General features: G+C 46.9%; 1 protein-coding gene across 2 annotated transcripts in view; it reads right to left on the reverse strand.

Moving 5' to 3' along the window:
• Positions 1 to 14366, reverse strand: part of PFT1 (phytochrome and flowering time regulatory protein (PFT1)) — a 149743-nt gene that overhangs the window by 109507 nt on the left and 25870 nt on the right. For both annotated transcript variants that reach the window (XM_086809783.1, XM_086809784.1), the window contains exons 3-6: positions 10900 to 10963; positions 10406 to 10536; positions 10079 to 10294; positions 9916 to 9981 (exon numbers count right to left, since the gene is read on the reverse strand). In XM_086809783.1, the coding sequence (XP_086665909.1) occupies positions 9916 to 9981; positions 10079 to 10294; positions 10406 to 10536; positions 10900 to 10963 (477 nt within the window). The remainder of the gene's footprint in view (positions 1 to 9915; positions 9982 to 10078; positions 10295 to 10405; positions 10537 to 10899; positions 10964 to 14366) is intronic.

A 14366-nucleotide genomic window follows, 5' to 3' on the forward strand; every position in this document is an offset into this window, starting at 1 on the left:
GTTTCAAGGAGATCTCCTCCACGTGAAGCAAGGAGGCATCTTCTCAGGAGTTGTACAAGGGTTACGCCGACTTCGAGTGATAAATAAATACCTGCGGGGGCGCCACGCTTTGGGGCCAATTGGTCTTTTGTGCAGGAGCACTCTAGCTCCACTTAATCTTTTTCTTCTTCTTCCAAGTTTAATTATTCCAGTGCATAAAGAGTTTTAAGTGTGATTAAGCTGTGCCCACTGCCCATAAAGTTTTTGAAGTCCAGTTTCAAGTGTTGCGAGTTGACTACTTCTAAGTTTTTGTGAGCTCAGGAGCTCTTTGAGGAAGGGGAGTATGTCATGTGCACGCTAGGGATAGGTAGGCAGATAATGAGCTAGAGTGCTATCCGTGGGAACATGGATTAGCAGCATCATTTTTTGCTTTTGTGTGCTTTTCTTGGCGGGCACTTTTCCTTGAGCCTATATAAGGAGTGCCAAGGCCATAGAGTCGCACACCAGCCAGTGGAGATGTAGAGCGTGGAGCTAGCAGCGCAGGCGATCACCCGACGGTATGGGACGCCAGGGGTGTGGCTTGGCTTGCAAGGCAGCTGGCAGTTTCCACCACGAGGTTCTCTAGCTCAGGCTCAGTGGGGCTGATCGAGTCATCATCAGCATGGTTGGGTGGCGAGTATGCCTGCACCCGAGTCCTGTTTCCTCTTTGCTCTCTAGGGTTAGAGTTTGCTACGTTTCTCTGTGTTTCATGGCTGTTTTGGAGGTTTGCATCTTAGAGAAATCTAGGGTTCTGACACATGTGATCTTTGCTACTACCACATGAGAAGCATTTACCCTCCTTGGCACATTGCTCCCTTTGCTCAGGAGTGAGGCTAAACTTATGCTTTTTCTGAAATGCATCCTTTGGCTGCATATTTTCAGCCTTTCCACCACTCTTTACATCTTTCACAAAAGGTTTAGCATGCTGTCCGCTCTTTGCTGGTTATGACCAGCCCTCTCTTTGCCCTTGAACGCACGGTCTTTGCAATTTATGCTCCAATTGCTCGGTGGCAAGAGCAGCTGCTATATAGTCCTGAAAGGTAGCATTGTGGTGAGTATCAAGACCGGACTTGTAGACCGGTTGAAGTCGAGACTGGAACTTCCTTTTCTTCTTGGGCTCACCCACAAGCAAAAATGGCGAGACCTCCAAGTAGATCTTCCAAAACTTGTTTACATATGTTTGCACGGACTTTTTGTCTTTGTGCTCAATCTTATCCCACTTGCTCATGATCTTCTCCATGGCATTGGGAGGCAGGCTGGGCGCCAGAAGACAGGCGACGTATGGAATCTGCAACTTCGACGGAAATCTACAGGCGACGGATCCGGCCGATGGAAATTCACAGTTTGCTGCAAATTTCAGGGATAGAAATCCACAGGCAGCCCCCAGCTCTAATACCAATTGTTGGTGTTGGACTGACACACTCACACACACAAACCTGCACATTAGGGTTAGGTGCAGGATGGAGAAGCTCACACACAGAAATGAGAGAGAGAGAGAGAGAGAGAGCCAAAAGTGTGGTAGCCACGAAATACAAGTCAACCCTTGCATGTGTGCCACATCCATATAATATAGAAGTACAAAATATTATATGTAGAGTGTCCTTTCACACTTGATATCCAAGGGGAAAAACCACATGGGAAAAAGTGCCCTTGGTTAAGCCCTGTTCACACATAGCACTACCGTAAGTGAAGCATATGCCTACAAATCCCCCCTGTAGTGGAAGTGTGAACCTGTAGAAGGTAGCACCGGTGTAGTTTGTTCTCCACCTCATTGAGGTTGGAATCGGATGTCTTCTTGTTCTCCTTGATTAGTGCCTTCATTGCCGTCTCGAGGGCCTCGAGCTTCTCTTGGAGACTCGGAGCCATTCCTCGAGATTACTCTGCAGCACTTCCCACAGGTTATGTTGTTGCCTTGGGGGCCTGAGGAAGGGTGGGTGGGAAAAGGGAGGTGGAGGGACTAGCGGACAGGGAGACGGGTCAGCATAGCGCGAGCAAGGCAGCGAGGCGAATAGAATAGCATAGCGGGTCCAGACAGAACAGAGCCAGCCCAGGCGGGAGAGGGGGCGGCGAGCAAGGGCGAAGGCGGCGGCTACGCCCAGAGGCGCAAACAGAGCGAACAGAAGGTGGCAGCGAGCAGGGGCGCGAACAGTAGCAAAGCGAAGGCGAGAGAGAGAGGGAGAGTTGCGGGCGGCGAACAGTAGCGAAGCGAAGGCGAGAGAGAGAGAGAGAGAGAGAGAGAGAGAGAGAGAGAGAGAGAGAGAGAGAGAGAGAGAGAGAGAGAGAGAGAGAGAGAGTGTGGCGGGAGGGGGCTACCAGGAGAGAGAGAGATGGCTGAGTCCTTTTGGGGTGAGCAGAGAGAAGCGAAGAGCTTGTGGGGGCGCAATGAGAGAAGCGAGCGAACAGAGAGAAGCGAACAGAGAGAAGCGAATAGAGAGAAGCAAGCGCAGAGAGAGCCATTCGACGTCTACAGCATGGGAGATCGTCGTATCATACAGGTATAAAGAGTGAGCACCTTATATATTGACACACTTGCTCCTTTTATTGCTCGCTTGTTTAACAGGGCACTAGCAGTGGGTCTCCTAGCTGAGTGGACCATGCACACTATAGCGCCTATCCACAAAGCTGGGGACATGACAGATCTCGGCAACTATAGGACGATCATGATTGGCCACACACTGGCCAAACTATATGGAGCAGTGCTGGAGGCAGAGCTGAGTACATATGCAGAGAGCGAGGGGCTACGTGCTCCTGGCCAGGCAGGCTTTAGACAGGCCTTCTCTACTATCGACCACATCTTCACTCTGCATTGCCTGATTGATCAAGCGAAGGCACGGAAGAGGAGGCTTTACTGCTACTTTGTGGATTTCCGCAAAGCCTTTGATACAGTGCCACAAGAGCGACTCTTCCAGCGACTTCAGTCATTGGGGATACCCAGAGAGATGACATGGGGCATCTATGCATTATATGAGTAGGTACTGGGATGGGTACGATGCCCAGGACGCTTATCTGAGACCATTGCTAGCACCATTGGTGTGAAGCAAGGATGCCCACTCTCCCCTACTCTCTTTGGGCTCTACATCAATGAGGTGGCCGATTTCATTCTACGCGGAGGAGGCGGTGGGATCGACATCTCAGGTACACCCGTCCACATTATGCTATATGCTGATGACATCATTCTAGTGTCTGAGTCACAGGAGGGACTACAGCTACATCTACAGGCTTTAGATGATTTCTGTACACAGAGAGGGCTGACAGTGAACCTTGGGAAAACCAAGGTTATGATATTCCATACGTCGGGGCAGATCTCTTCACTCTTGCAGGAGGCCAGGTTGAGGTGGTGGACTCGTATGTATACCTGGGGATTACATTTGCTAGTACTGCAGGGCGCTTCTCTATGGAACGAGCAGCCAGAGACAGATTGACACGAGGATATGTTGCCCTAGCCATGCTTGAGCGACAGTGCCACCAGGCACACTTTCAAGAGCCCCACACGAAGGGGCGGCTATTCGACACTCTGGTCACACCCGCACTGATGTACGCAGCGGCAGTATGGGCACCCGGACTCTCAGCCTCCTCTTGGACACAGATCGAGAGACCCTAGGTTCTGATGCTCTCACGGATGATTCGCAGCAAACCATATGTACCACATGACATTGTCAGAGCAGAGTTTGCTGCACCACCCATGCTAGTAGAGGCTCTCTTCCAGGTGGTCTGCTTTATTCATCGAGTGCGAGCCATGGCTCCAGACAGATTGTCACGTAGAGCTTTTGAGGCATCCAGACAGTTAGCTGAGGCTGGTGACACAGGATCATGGTATGCACAGATGATACAGCTATTGACCTAGTGTGGGTGGAACATAGATCACTTACCACCTCTTCAGTATGATCTTAATGCTCCACATATGCAGCTCTCACACAGTGAGAGGAACAGAGTTATGCGACAGGACTTATTGCAACGCTATATGAGATAGACATGCATCACACCCCACCAGCCCCTGCTTACGAAGATGCCATACTACAGAGATTGTTTTATGAGCATCTCAGAGGATGGATTTATCCAGCGACCCGGATATATGGATGTGTACATGCCTCACAGTGCCCGAGTGGCAATTGGCCAGCTCAGAGTGTCATCACACCAGCTTGAGATTGAGGCAGGTAGGGCAGCACGGATCCCCAGAGCAGAGAGGATATGCAGACTATGCCAGGAGGAGGTTGAGAGTGAGGAGCATTATGTATGCAGATGCAGAGCATATAGTGACATTAGAGAGAGATACACCACCATCTTCAGGGGACATCCCTCACTCCGCCAGATCATGGAATCCACAGACCAGCGCAGATTTGGCCAGATCTTGCTAGAGACACAGCGTCACAGAGAGGCACTGATACGGACTCATACCACAGGGAGAGGTGGGCGACAGCTCCAGCTCACTAATTTCTTCCAGAGATCTATCCCAGTGCCGACCCTGACACAGGAGGGGGTTACACTTTAGGGCGCTGCGGACCTCCAAGCCAGACGGAGACGGAGACCGAGAGCACCAGGCTACCAGACTCCCAGACTACATCAGAGGGAGATTACAGAGATACGGGCTCAACATCAGCACCATATCCAGGAGCGGCTAGCTCACTTACTCACACACCCGGAGATCATGCTCCAAGGGATTTTTGCCTCGCCATCGCCTATGTATTGCATATTACACCCCCATTATGGTACTGGTTGGAGCTAGACAGATCTACATTGCATTCTTGTATACCCTACGCATATAGGTTGCATACTGAGCCTTTACCAATAGTGCTCCATCCATCACACCCCCCCCCACTAGCTCAGTACTTTCATAGTTTATTTCATGTTTCTTTTGTCCTTTTTTTCTGGACATCCAGAGGACATTGACAGTTGTACATTTATTTTGTCTCATAGCTCAGTACTTTCATAGTTTATTTCATGTTTCTTTTGTCCTTTTTTTCTGGACATCCAGAGGACATTGACAGTTGTACATTTATTTTGTCTCATAGGTCGAGTTCGGCCTCTAGTAGACGTTAATACAACTTTCTTTCTTTCTTTCTCTCTCTCTCTCGATCAGTCTTGATGAAGATGGAGATTGAGGCAAGGATGCTGGCTGCTCTGATCACACGCACGTGACCCTAAGGAGTACAAAGCTTCTCTTTCTTCCAGTCAGAGGGCTCTTCTGGGGTTCTTCTCTCGGTTCCTTGTGAGAGGAGGAATTTGCAGCCCAAGAGGGAAGAAACAGGAACAACAATTGAATGTTTCAGGAAGGGTTCAGGGACTGTTTCATGGCTGAGTTTGGGGCTACGTGCATGGGCAAATTGATTGTGTTTACAGGGCCTCATGGATGTACTATCTTGGCAGATTAGAGGTGAATAACAATGTGGTGTTTTGGGGCACAGGGCTGTGTGAAACCTCTATGCTAATGTTGGTGTTGGTGTTGGACTCACCCACTCACCACAGAGAAACCTGCAAACTAGGGTTAGGTGCAGGAAGAAGAAGCTCACACACTATGAGGGACAGAATTCCACAGGCAGCCCCCAGCTCTGATACCAATTGTTGGTGTTGGTGTTGGTGTTGATGTTGGTGTTGGACTCATTTTTTTTTTCTGAAATCAAAGTACCTGCAAGCGAGGACAATACGGATGGTACAGACGAGGACAGGCACAGGCGAGTATTGCAGGCGTCAGTCGGGCAATGCACGGACGTGGAGAGGGCACACGCGAGCTGGCAGTACACGGACGCGGAGCAGGTACAAGCATGCAGAGGGCACACCCGAGCTGGCCGGCGCAGGTACTTAGCAAGTACAGATGGCGGGACCGAACTGGAGGCCGGACGGCGTCAGGCGGGTAGTACAGAGTCGGCCGGCGGCTGGACTGAACTGGAGTCGACTGGTGACTCGATTGAACTGGCTGGACTGAGCTGCAGAAGCAGGCGCAGCCAACAAGCGGAGTCCCCCGCGAACACATGCGGCGGCAACGGTTCCCTACGCAGTAATACCGCCAGAAACAGGAGACGCAATGGGGCGGCGGCGGCAGTTCTCTCCCACTAGCGCCGCCAGCACAGGGCGGCGATGGATGTATTTACTGCCGGACAGAATTCCACAGGCAACCCCCAACTCTGATACAAATTGTTGGTGTTGGTGTTGGACTCGATGCAGGCAAAAAATTTACACATGACATTTGGTTGCCTAGCAGTGCACATTGGTGCTTGGTTTGCTTGCAGGTATATTTTGTTGACATGGCTCAAAATGCTACAGATGTATTTGGTGTGCTCACCCAGGAGGACAAGTTGGATGGATCTAACTACTCCCTTTGGAGTTTCATGATCCGTAATTTGCTGGTAGCCAAAGGGCTTTGGGGCATCGTGTCTGGTCATGACACATGCCCACTTACCATACAGCCAGCAACGCCTCAAAGGGGACGTGCTCAAAGAGCTCCTGAGGTAGGGGTGCACAGGCCATGTCCTTGATAGGTCTTTCAGTGAAAAGGACTATTATTCCACACATTCGGTCTTGCAAGACATCAAAGCTTGCATGGGACACATTGGAAGCAATGTATCAGGTACGCAAAAAGGCAAGAGTTGCCTACTTGAAGAGGCAATTGGATATTTGTGGCACAAGTGTTCAAGCACCATCGTATGCCTAAATCCATTGTGGGAGACAGAGATCCCAGGACTACAAGCCTCTCTTGGAGAGCTCTGTTTGACAATATGGGCACTAAGCTAGACTTCTCATCAGCTTTTCACCCCCAAACGGATGGGCAAAGTGAGGCTGCAAATTCAGCTCTGTTGGATCTTCTCAAATGCTATGTTGCATACCAGAAAACAGCTTGGGAAAAGTATCTACCGCCGCTGGTAGAGTTTGCATATAACAACACAATGCATGCCTCACGCGAAAGGCCCCATTTGAAGTTGTTAATGGCAAAGAGAGATTGCCGCCCATCCTACGCACTAAGGATGAGATCTTTGCAACTGATAAGTGTCTAAATCTTTATGTTGCCTTTGCACAAGTGTGGACAGCCATTGCTCGTTCACAAGATAAGCATAAGAGGGCTACCGACAAGCATGGAAGAGAGGTAGACATCAAAGAAAATGATTGGGTATTGCTGAAATTTGAGAAAGCAAGACTCCGTAAGAGGCCACGTAACAAGGGAGCATGCCCTAAGCTCTCTACCATGTATTACGGACCTTTTAAGGTGATCAAGCAGATCAATGAGGTTGCTTTCTGGCTTGCATTGTCTGAACATTGGAGGATTCACAATGCCTTTCATGTGAGTCTATTGCGCAAGTATGTGGGGCCAGAGCTAGAAGAGCCTGTCACAGAAGAGCTGCCAGAGGTTGATGAGCGAGAGGAAGTTCTTCAACCTGAAGAGATTGTGTTTCACAAGGAGAGAAAGATACCTGCCGATAAGCTTTCCCGGAGATACCTTGTGAAGTTCGAGAACTGTTTGCCTATCGATGCAAAATGGGTTGATGAAGACTACTTCAAAGATTACCCACAACTTCTTCAAGCATATTTGGAGGCTTTTCAATTGAGGTCAACTATTTAGAAGCCGGACCACAGGGGAACATCACCATTTGGCCACCCTATTTCATAGACCTAGATGAATCTAGGAACATGCCCAAATTCACCTTTTAGGAACGTGCAGGGTATATACTCATGGTAGTCAACCCACAAGACTATATAACTATCAACTCCATTATGCATAGTATGGACTAGATACTACGACATCCCCACTAACGTCATCAATCCACAATAGTGGGTGTAGAACTCTGTATCAAGATATGCTCTCACACACGCACTCCACACACAAACATAAGAGCATATATTCACACAAAGCCCTTCGTACTAAGTTTCTGTCAAACCTCCGAGATGCAGGGCAAACTCAGCCATAATGAAGCCTAGCACTAAGGGAAGTAGTAAATAGAAAGAATTAGTACAGCAAATAAGTAGTTGATAAGGCAAATGCACCGCTAAAGATAGAAAGAATTAAGCACAATATTAACTGGCCGCAACTTAGACAAAAACTTCACAATGTGAAATCTGCATGTCCGCTAATACGGCTGAATTATATACCTAGATGAACCCAGGAACATGCCCAAATTCCCCTATTTCATGCCAAGGTACGGGAGACCAGGGAGCTTCGTGTCGCCTATATTGAGGCTAGGACTCACGTCACCTAGGGGAGGCCATGCCTCATGTCACCCGTAGTGTGGCCACGACGTGGAACCCACTATCCGGGATCCCAATTTTGGCTTCCCATTGAGTCAGTTCTGTGCTCAAGAAGACCTGCTATTTACAGGTTCCAAGAACAGAAGATATATCCATTGCATAATGCATATGCATGTATCTCTGCCTGCTTAAAACTGTTTTCGCGAGACTTGTTTTCGTGTGACTGCTGCTATGATATGTTCAGTTCACGGGCAAGGGACGCCCACTCGTGAACCATGCGAATGCCTTGTATTCTAACATAATTTGTGGCATGTGAACAGGTGGTAAGTATTCATTTTAATCATTGAAATGGTGGGAAAAGTTTTATAACCTTTGGGCATTTACACTTCATTAAAGTCTGAACCGCCCACTAGGTTATGCCCGGGGCCCAAGAGCCATATGTGGGCAGCCCAAGCGTTGGACGCCCCACAACCCCAGTCCTTTGTTTTTCAACATTCCTACGTTGGACAAACCTAGACGCTAGTACGGGCACACCAACGCCGTTGGTGGACCCGGAACACCAATGACGTGTCTGCATATCTCCAGTGAGAGACGGGGAATTGTTGTTGGAGTCTTCATCGACAGATTCTTCTCCGACATATTGTTTGGTATTCGTATTCATCTTTTGTTTATGGCAAATCCGGCATGCATAGCCCTGTGGAACATTGTACAAATAAAATACTCCAATAAGATACTTGGTATTAAGGGGGGATTGGCCCATCCACAATCCTTTTTGTCAACACCACTTCTACCTCCTAGTGTGGTGTCATTGTGCAAAGTTTCATTTTCAGCATTGTCTTTGTCTTGTGCTATTTCCATTTTATAAGTGTTCAAGTGTTGATTATTTACGAGACGGTGCCCAATTAGTGCTCACACCCGACCGGGTGAATCACAGAAACAACAAGGAGACAAAGGCAGAAAGCAGAAGAGCGCAAAAAGGATTGCAGATAGCCAAGGGTAATGGACAGCATGAGTTGTGGCAGCAGATGGCAAGAGGCAGAGGGGCAATTAGGAGTTCGAGGAGAGGGTCAAGGGGAAGTACATAGCAAAGGGCAGCAAGGGCCGATGGCATTGGGCTGAAGGAGGCCCAAGCTTCCATTCTATCAACTAGAACTCCACAAGAAGCAGCAGTGGGTAAAGTTGAAGTGGTACATGAAGAGAATAAATCCATGATAACAAACATATGCTGCATATACAACACAGATGAATGAGTGCTAAGCTATGAGCACTGATGAAGATGCATGCTATACATCAAAGATGAATGACTGCTGTGCTATGAGCACTCATGAAGATGCATAAATCTCTGAATACACATGTTATGCTTGCCATTCAAAAAGTGTAAGTTAATGAAACACCTCAAACTAGAGCCTCAATAAGCCTTGGTAATCCTTCATTAAGATATAAATGATGCGTTTAAAAAAGCACAGGGGAACCGATTGCGAGAGCGCCACCTTCTACCACAGCAGAGGGGCAAGAAATTGATCATACTCTAGCTCCTAATGGCAGGTCTAAGACATGCCATAAACAATTTTCATAAAAAGTATTTCAGATAAGACTCTAGGAAAACATGGATGTCATGGTTATCGTGAAAACACCCAACTAAATGATTGAATACACCAAAGTAAAACAAATTGAACAATAAGCCCAGAAATAAGCCAAGTGGATCCTTTTGACAAAAAAGCTTACCCCATTGAAAATCGACTTGAGAGAAAGAAGTTGCCTCGGAGATATCACAGAGAGGGAAACAGTACACTGGAAAAAAAAAACCTTATTTTGGTGCTAGGAAAGGCCGCTTTCCATCATTCAGTACATATAAGAGCCTGAATTATGCGATTAGATAAAAACAAACCTGTGAAAAAGCCTTGGCCACTGTGTCGGCATCGGCAAGCCACCAGTGTTCAGCAGATGGATCACCATTTGTGCTTGGCTGTATTAGATTGTGCACAGGAGGTCTAGGAATGGGTGTCGGAAGGCGATGCGGGTTTGAAGCAGCCACAAGAATACAGTGCTTTTGCCTCTCTATTACTTGAGAGACTGGAGTTACGACAGGAGTTGGACAGCACATCTACAAAAAAAAACTACTATTAATCAGAACACCCACATTTTTAGGGGCCTGCGAACCGGACAGCAAGCATTGAACCACTACAAGTATGATGAAATTGCAAAACAAACCTACCAGCAAAGCTTCTGCTAGCCCTTCTGCAATTGCAGCTTCTCCAAACCCTCCTCCTGCAAAGTTAATGCAAGAGAGCCACTTCCAGAATAGCTCCAGATTTGTTGTCCAGCCAGTTTGCTGCAGCAAGCATCCTATCATACAAGGCAAAAGATCGTCAAAATTAAAATTCGCTAAGCAGCTTCCTCAAGATCCCTGAGAGTGACTAACCCCTGAGGTCATTAATAAAGCATGGATCTTCATAATAACAAGGAAAATCTATTATTAGGCCCTTTATACTTATCTCCCTGCCCATCAGGTAGGCAGGTGTTGGTGTGCGGTCAAGGTTGCCATAGCTAACAAGTGGCCATGATTGGACCCTACTTACTGGCACTTCTGATTGTGTAATCAGCCTTAGAAATTTAAGATAAAATTTTTGAAGCACCTAAAAATAGTATCATGTATCACAAAATCTATATAGAGTTGCAAAGACATAGCTTACCAAAGACATAGCTTACCATTGTGTGAGCCATGGCTATAGAAAACTACCAGTGCCATCTCTGCCTGTGAGCCTGAGTTTTTCTGCAGAACCAAAAGCAGTGTATAATACCAATTTGGTAAAATAGCAGTTTAGCAGGGTAGTTATTAGAGAGTTACAAACATACACCCAGAAATATGTCATGATTGAGGACTCATTAGTTTGCAGTAATTTGTGTCATTTGCATTAGTTGCATTCACACTTGTGATAGTTTGGTAGGTGGCCTACTGTTACCTATTCATGGGTGCCCTACCTCACACTTTCATAGTCACTGTGTCCCTTTATGTATGAGGGCTCCCAGCATGGACCAATTCGTTTGCTAAACCTTAACCCTAACAAGTAGGCCTAGCATGACACGTAAATCTGCATCTAATATCCCCTCCTGCTTACCTTGGAAGACTGGAGAGAGAATCATCCACGATGTATTGACTGCAATTGATGATACAGCAACAACGAGTCTTGGAGCTCGAACTAGTCTTCAAACTCCTACTAAATCTGGGTATGGATATAGTTAGAATTCTCTGTCTGCTAAAATCTAGGCAAGAAGAAAAATCTGGAGCTTCCACTTAAGGAGCCATGCTGGAAAAAATGTATGGTGTGCATCTAGATGAAGATCTGTTACATGCACACTTGTCCACACACAATGAACCAGTACAATCTGATCTTGTGAAGAATGTCTGTGAAAAGTACTACTCCTTAGTTTCAAACTCGAGTAGAACTGAACTAATGCTCCTACCTTAAGTTCAAAAATTTGCTGATTTCTACTTTTCGTTAAGTAGACCATAGCTGGTCTTCTACTATCATCGCAGAGCCACTCATCCGAGTTTGTGAGTAGTTCATCTTCAGTAGGTTTTCCAACTAATCAAAACGTCTTATACTTGTAAACCACTTCATCATCCACGGTGTGGTGAACTCGTAGATTGAAGTTTGCTCAATCTATGTTGTTCCAGCTGCCACCAACTCCAGGCTCCAAGCATTTACGTACATTTAGTGGCACGTCCTTTTGTTCAATCAATTGTCCAAACTCACCTTGAAATATACCGTCTACTAAGGAAACCCCCTGAGTTGACTCATGGTATAAAAACAACCTTAGCAAGCTAGATCCAAGCCTGATGCTCATGCACTCACAGGAAAACAAATCCCTAAGCTAGATTAGAGAGTAATTAGGCTAGTTAATGAGAAGAGAGGTTGACTAAATCAATACGCAAGATTCAAAAAATAGCATAGTGTGGTATAAAGTAGAATCTTCCTCCCCTCCTATAAATACCCTTGGATATTAGGCTTTCACAAGAGGCTACTTGCCCCTATGTGAAATCTCTCCACTGTAATCCCTTGGTCCCCTGTACACACACACCATTCAACCCTTACCACAGGCCCTAGCCCAAGACCTCTGCCCTCCTCTGGACTACTTGTCCTCAAGCAGACAATCACACCCACAAGCTTGTGAGTGATGATGTGTACCCTCATGCTGCTTGGTCATGCTCTCCTGTGGCCAGCTAGTCCTTAAGCGTCTTGCTTATTAGGGTCATAACACCTGTGCTCCCTTGTATTTGCAAAATATGTCACCCCTACCTATCTGGTCAGATGAGAAAGTGAGAGATGTAACAACTGAAAGGAGAGAGGAACAGTGATTGCACCACTCAAAGATCCTTTGATTAATCAGTTGACAGCTTTTCAAGAGTACAATGCTTTTATAGGCTTTAGAGCCTTATCTTTTGACACCACACACACTGGGGCAGTGACACATGGCAAGTGCCCATGACATCACTGCTTATCACATACACACATAAGTGGCTACAAGTGGTGGTTCACATGCACTTACATACATATACACTATGAGGACGACTATGACTATGATGATGAGGAAGAGCAGGAGACCACTCTTGAGAGGACTGAGTCTACAAATGTACTTGCAGGAGAACACGCTGCAGAAGATGCACATTATGAGGATGTAACGTAGCCAGAAGATATGCCAATTAAAGAGGAAGATGATTCCCAATTCAAAGCCCGTTTGGCAAGGGCAGTGGATGTGCTCATGCAGCTCACGCAAAGTGAGAAGTTTGCTAAATTTATGAGGGCCCCTAACCTAAGAAGAAGAAGAAGAAGAAGAAGGTGCATTCTAGGAACCCACCTCAGGGTAATAGTGGTGCCTTCCCACAGGATCTTGCTTTTGGACAGTTTTCTAACATGTAGAATACTTATGGTGCAAACCCACAGAGTTCCTTTTTCGGGCAGCCACCTATTCCGCAGCAATCGATGCATCCAGGCTATTTTGGCGGTGGTTCTGTGTTTCAATCTATGACTTGGGGTTACCCTCAAGGGGGCATGGGAATGCAAGGGAATTTTGGAGCTAGTTTTCAGCCTCGAATGCAAGGGAATATATATGGGGGCATGTAGCCCGGAATGCAAGGAAACATGTATGGGGGCATGCAGCCCGGTATGCATAGTGCCATGTTTGGAACATGGGAGGATCAACAGGATTGCATGGTATGCAAGGTGTGGGAACTGGCAATGTTGACCCGGGTATGGGCATGAATGCAGGGGGTAGCAATCTTGTGAAGCCACTTCCTTACGATAATCTAACGCCTATGGGTAAGGCGAAGGATTATAACAAAGGAGGCAGTTGCAGTGAAATTTGACACATTTAGTGGGGCCAAAGATAGGCTCAAGGCTCTTACCTTTTTACAGCAATGTGATGTTGCTTTTTCTGGTGGAAATTACACGGAATCCTCGAAAGTGAGAAAAGCTGCGACTTTTCTCATGGGCAATGCATTGTAGTGGTGGTCCACTCTTCTTTTGCAGGACATAACACCATCTACTTGGGTACAGTTTAAACAGGTGTTCTCTTCCGTGTGGCTCACATCTACATTTGAGGTGGATGTAATGACAGCATGGCATAAGTTGGATGCATCGAAATGTGAGAATCTTCAGGATTACAACAAGAAGTTTTGGGAAGCTTTACTCCCAGTTACTTCTTATCGTGCAGTGCCACTGTCCGAGCAGGTTGAGAAGCATTGTTGTGGGTTGCCCAAGGAAGTGCATGACTATTGCATTAAGACTTGAGTAACAAATATGTCGCAGATGCTAGAGAATGCCATGACGGCAAATGCGTTACTCACTAGGGTTTCAACTGGATTTAAGAATAGCAAAAGCACTGGCACGAAAACTGAGAAGTCAAGGCATGCATCTCGGGATGCAACAGTGCCTGCAGAGAAGCGAGGCTTTGTTGGATGCCAAGAAATGCTTTTTCTGTACCGAAGAGGGACATATGTCTTTCAATTGTCCCAAGCGCAAGTCCAAGTCTAAGAAAGGGGAGCCCAATAAGGACTCTGACACTAAAGGGGAGTCCAAGTCTAAGAACGCAAAGCCTTCTGCAGGGTTAGTTCTTGATCTTGTTGGGAAACAGCCAAGTGGTGAGGAGACAGAGTTGTGCGGAGCATGGGGCAA

Source organism: Cibotium barometz, chromosome 15 (genome assembly GCF_041138505.1).
Source record: "Cibotium barometz isolate CiBa-2024 chromosome 15, ASM4113850v1, whole genome shotgun sequence".
NCBI lineage: Eukaryota > Viridiplantae > Streptophyta > Polypodiopsida > Cyatheales > Cibotiaceae > Cibotium > Cibotium barometz.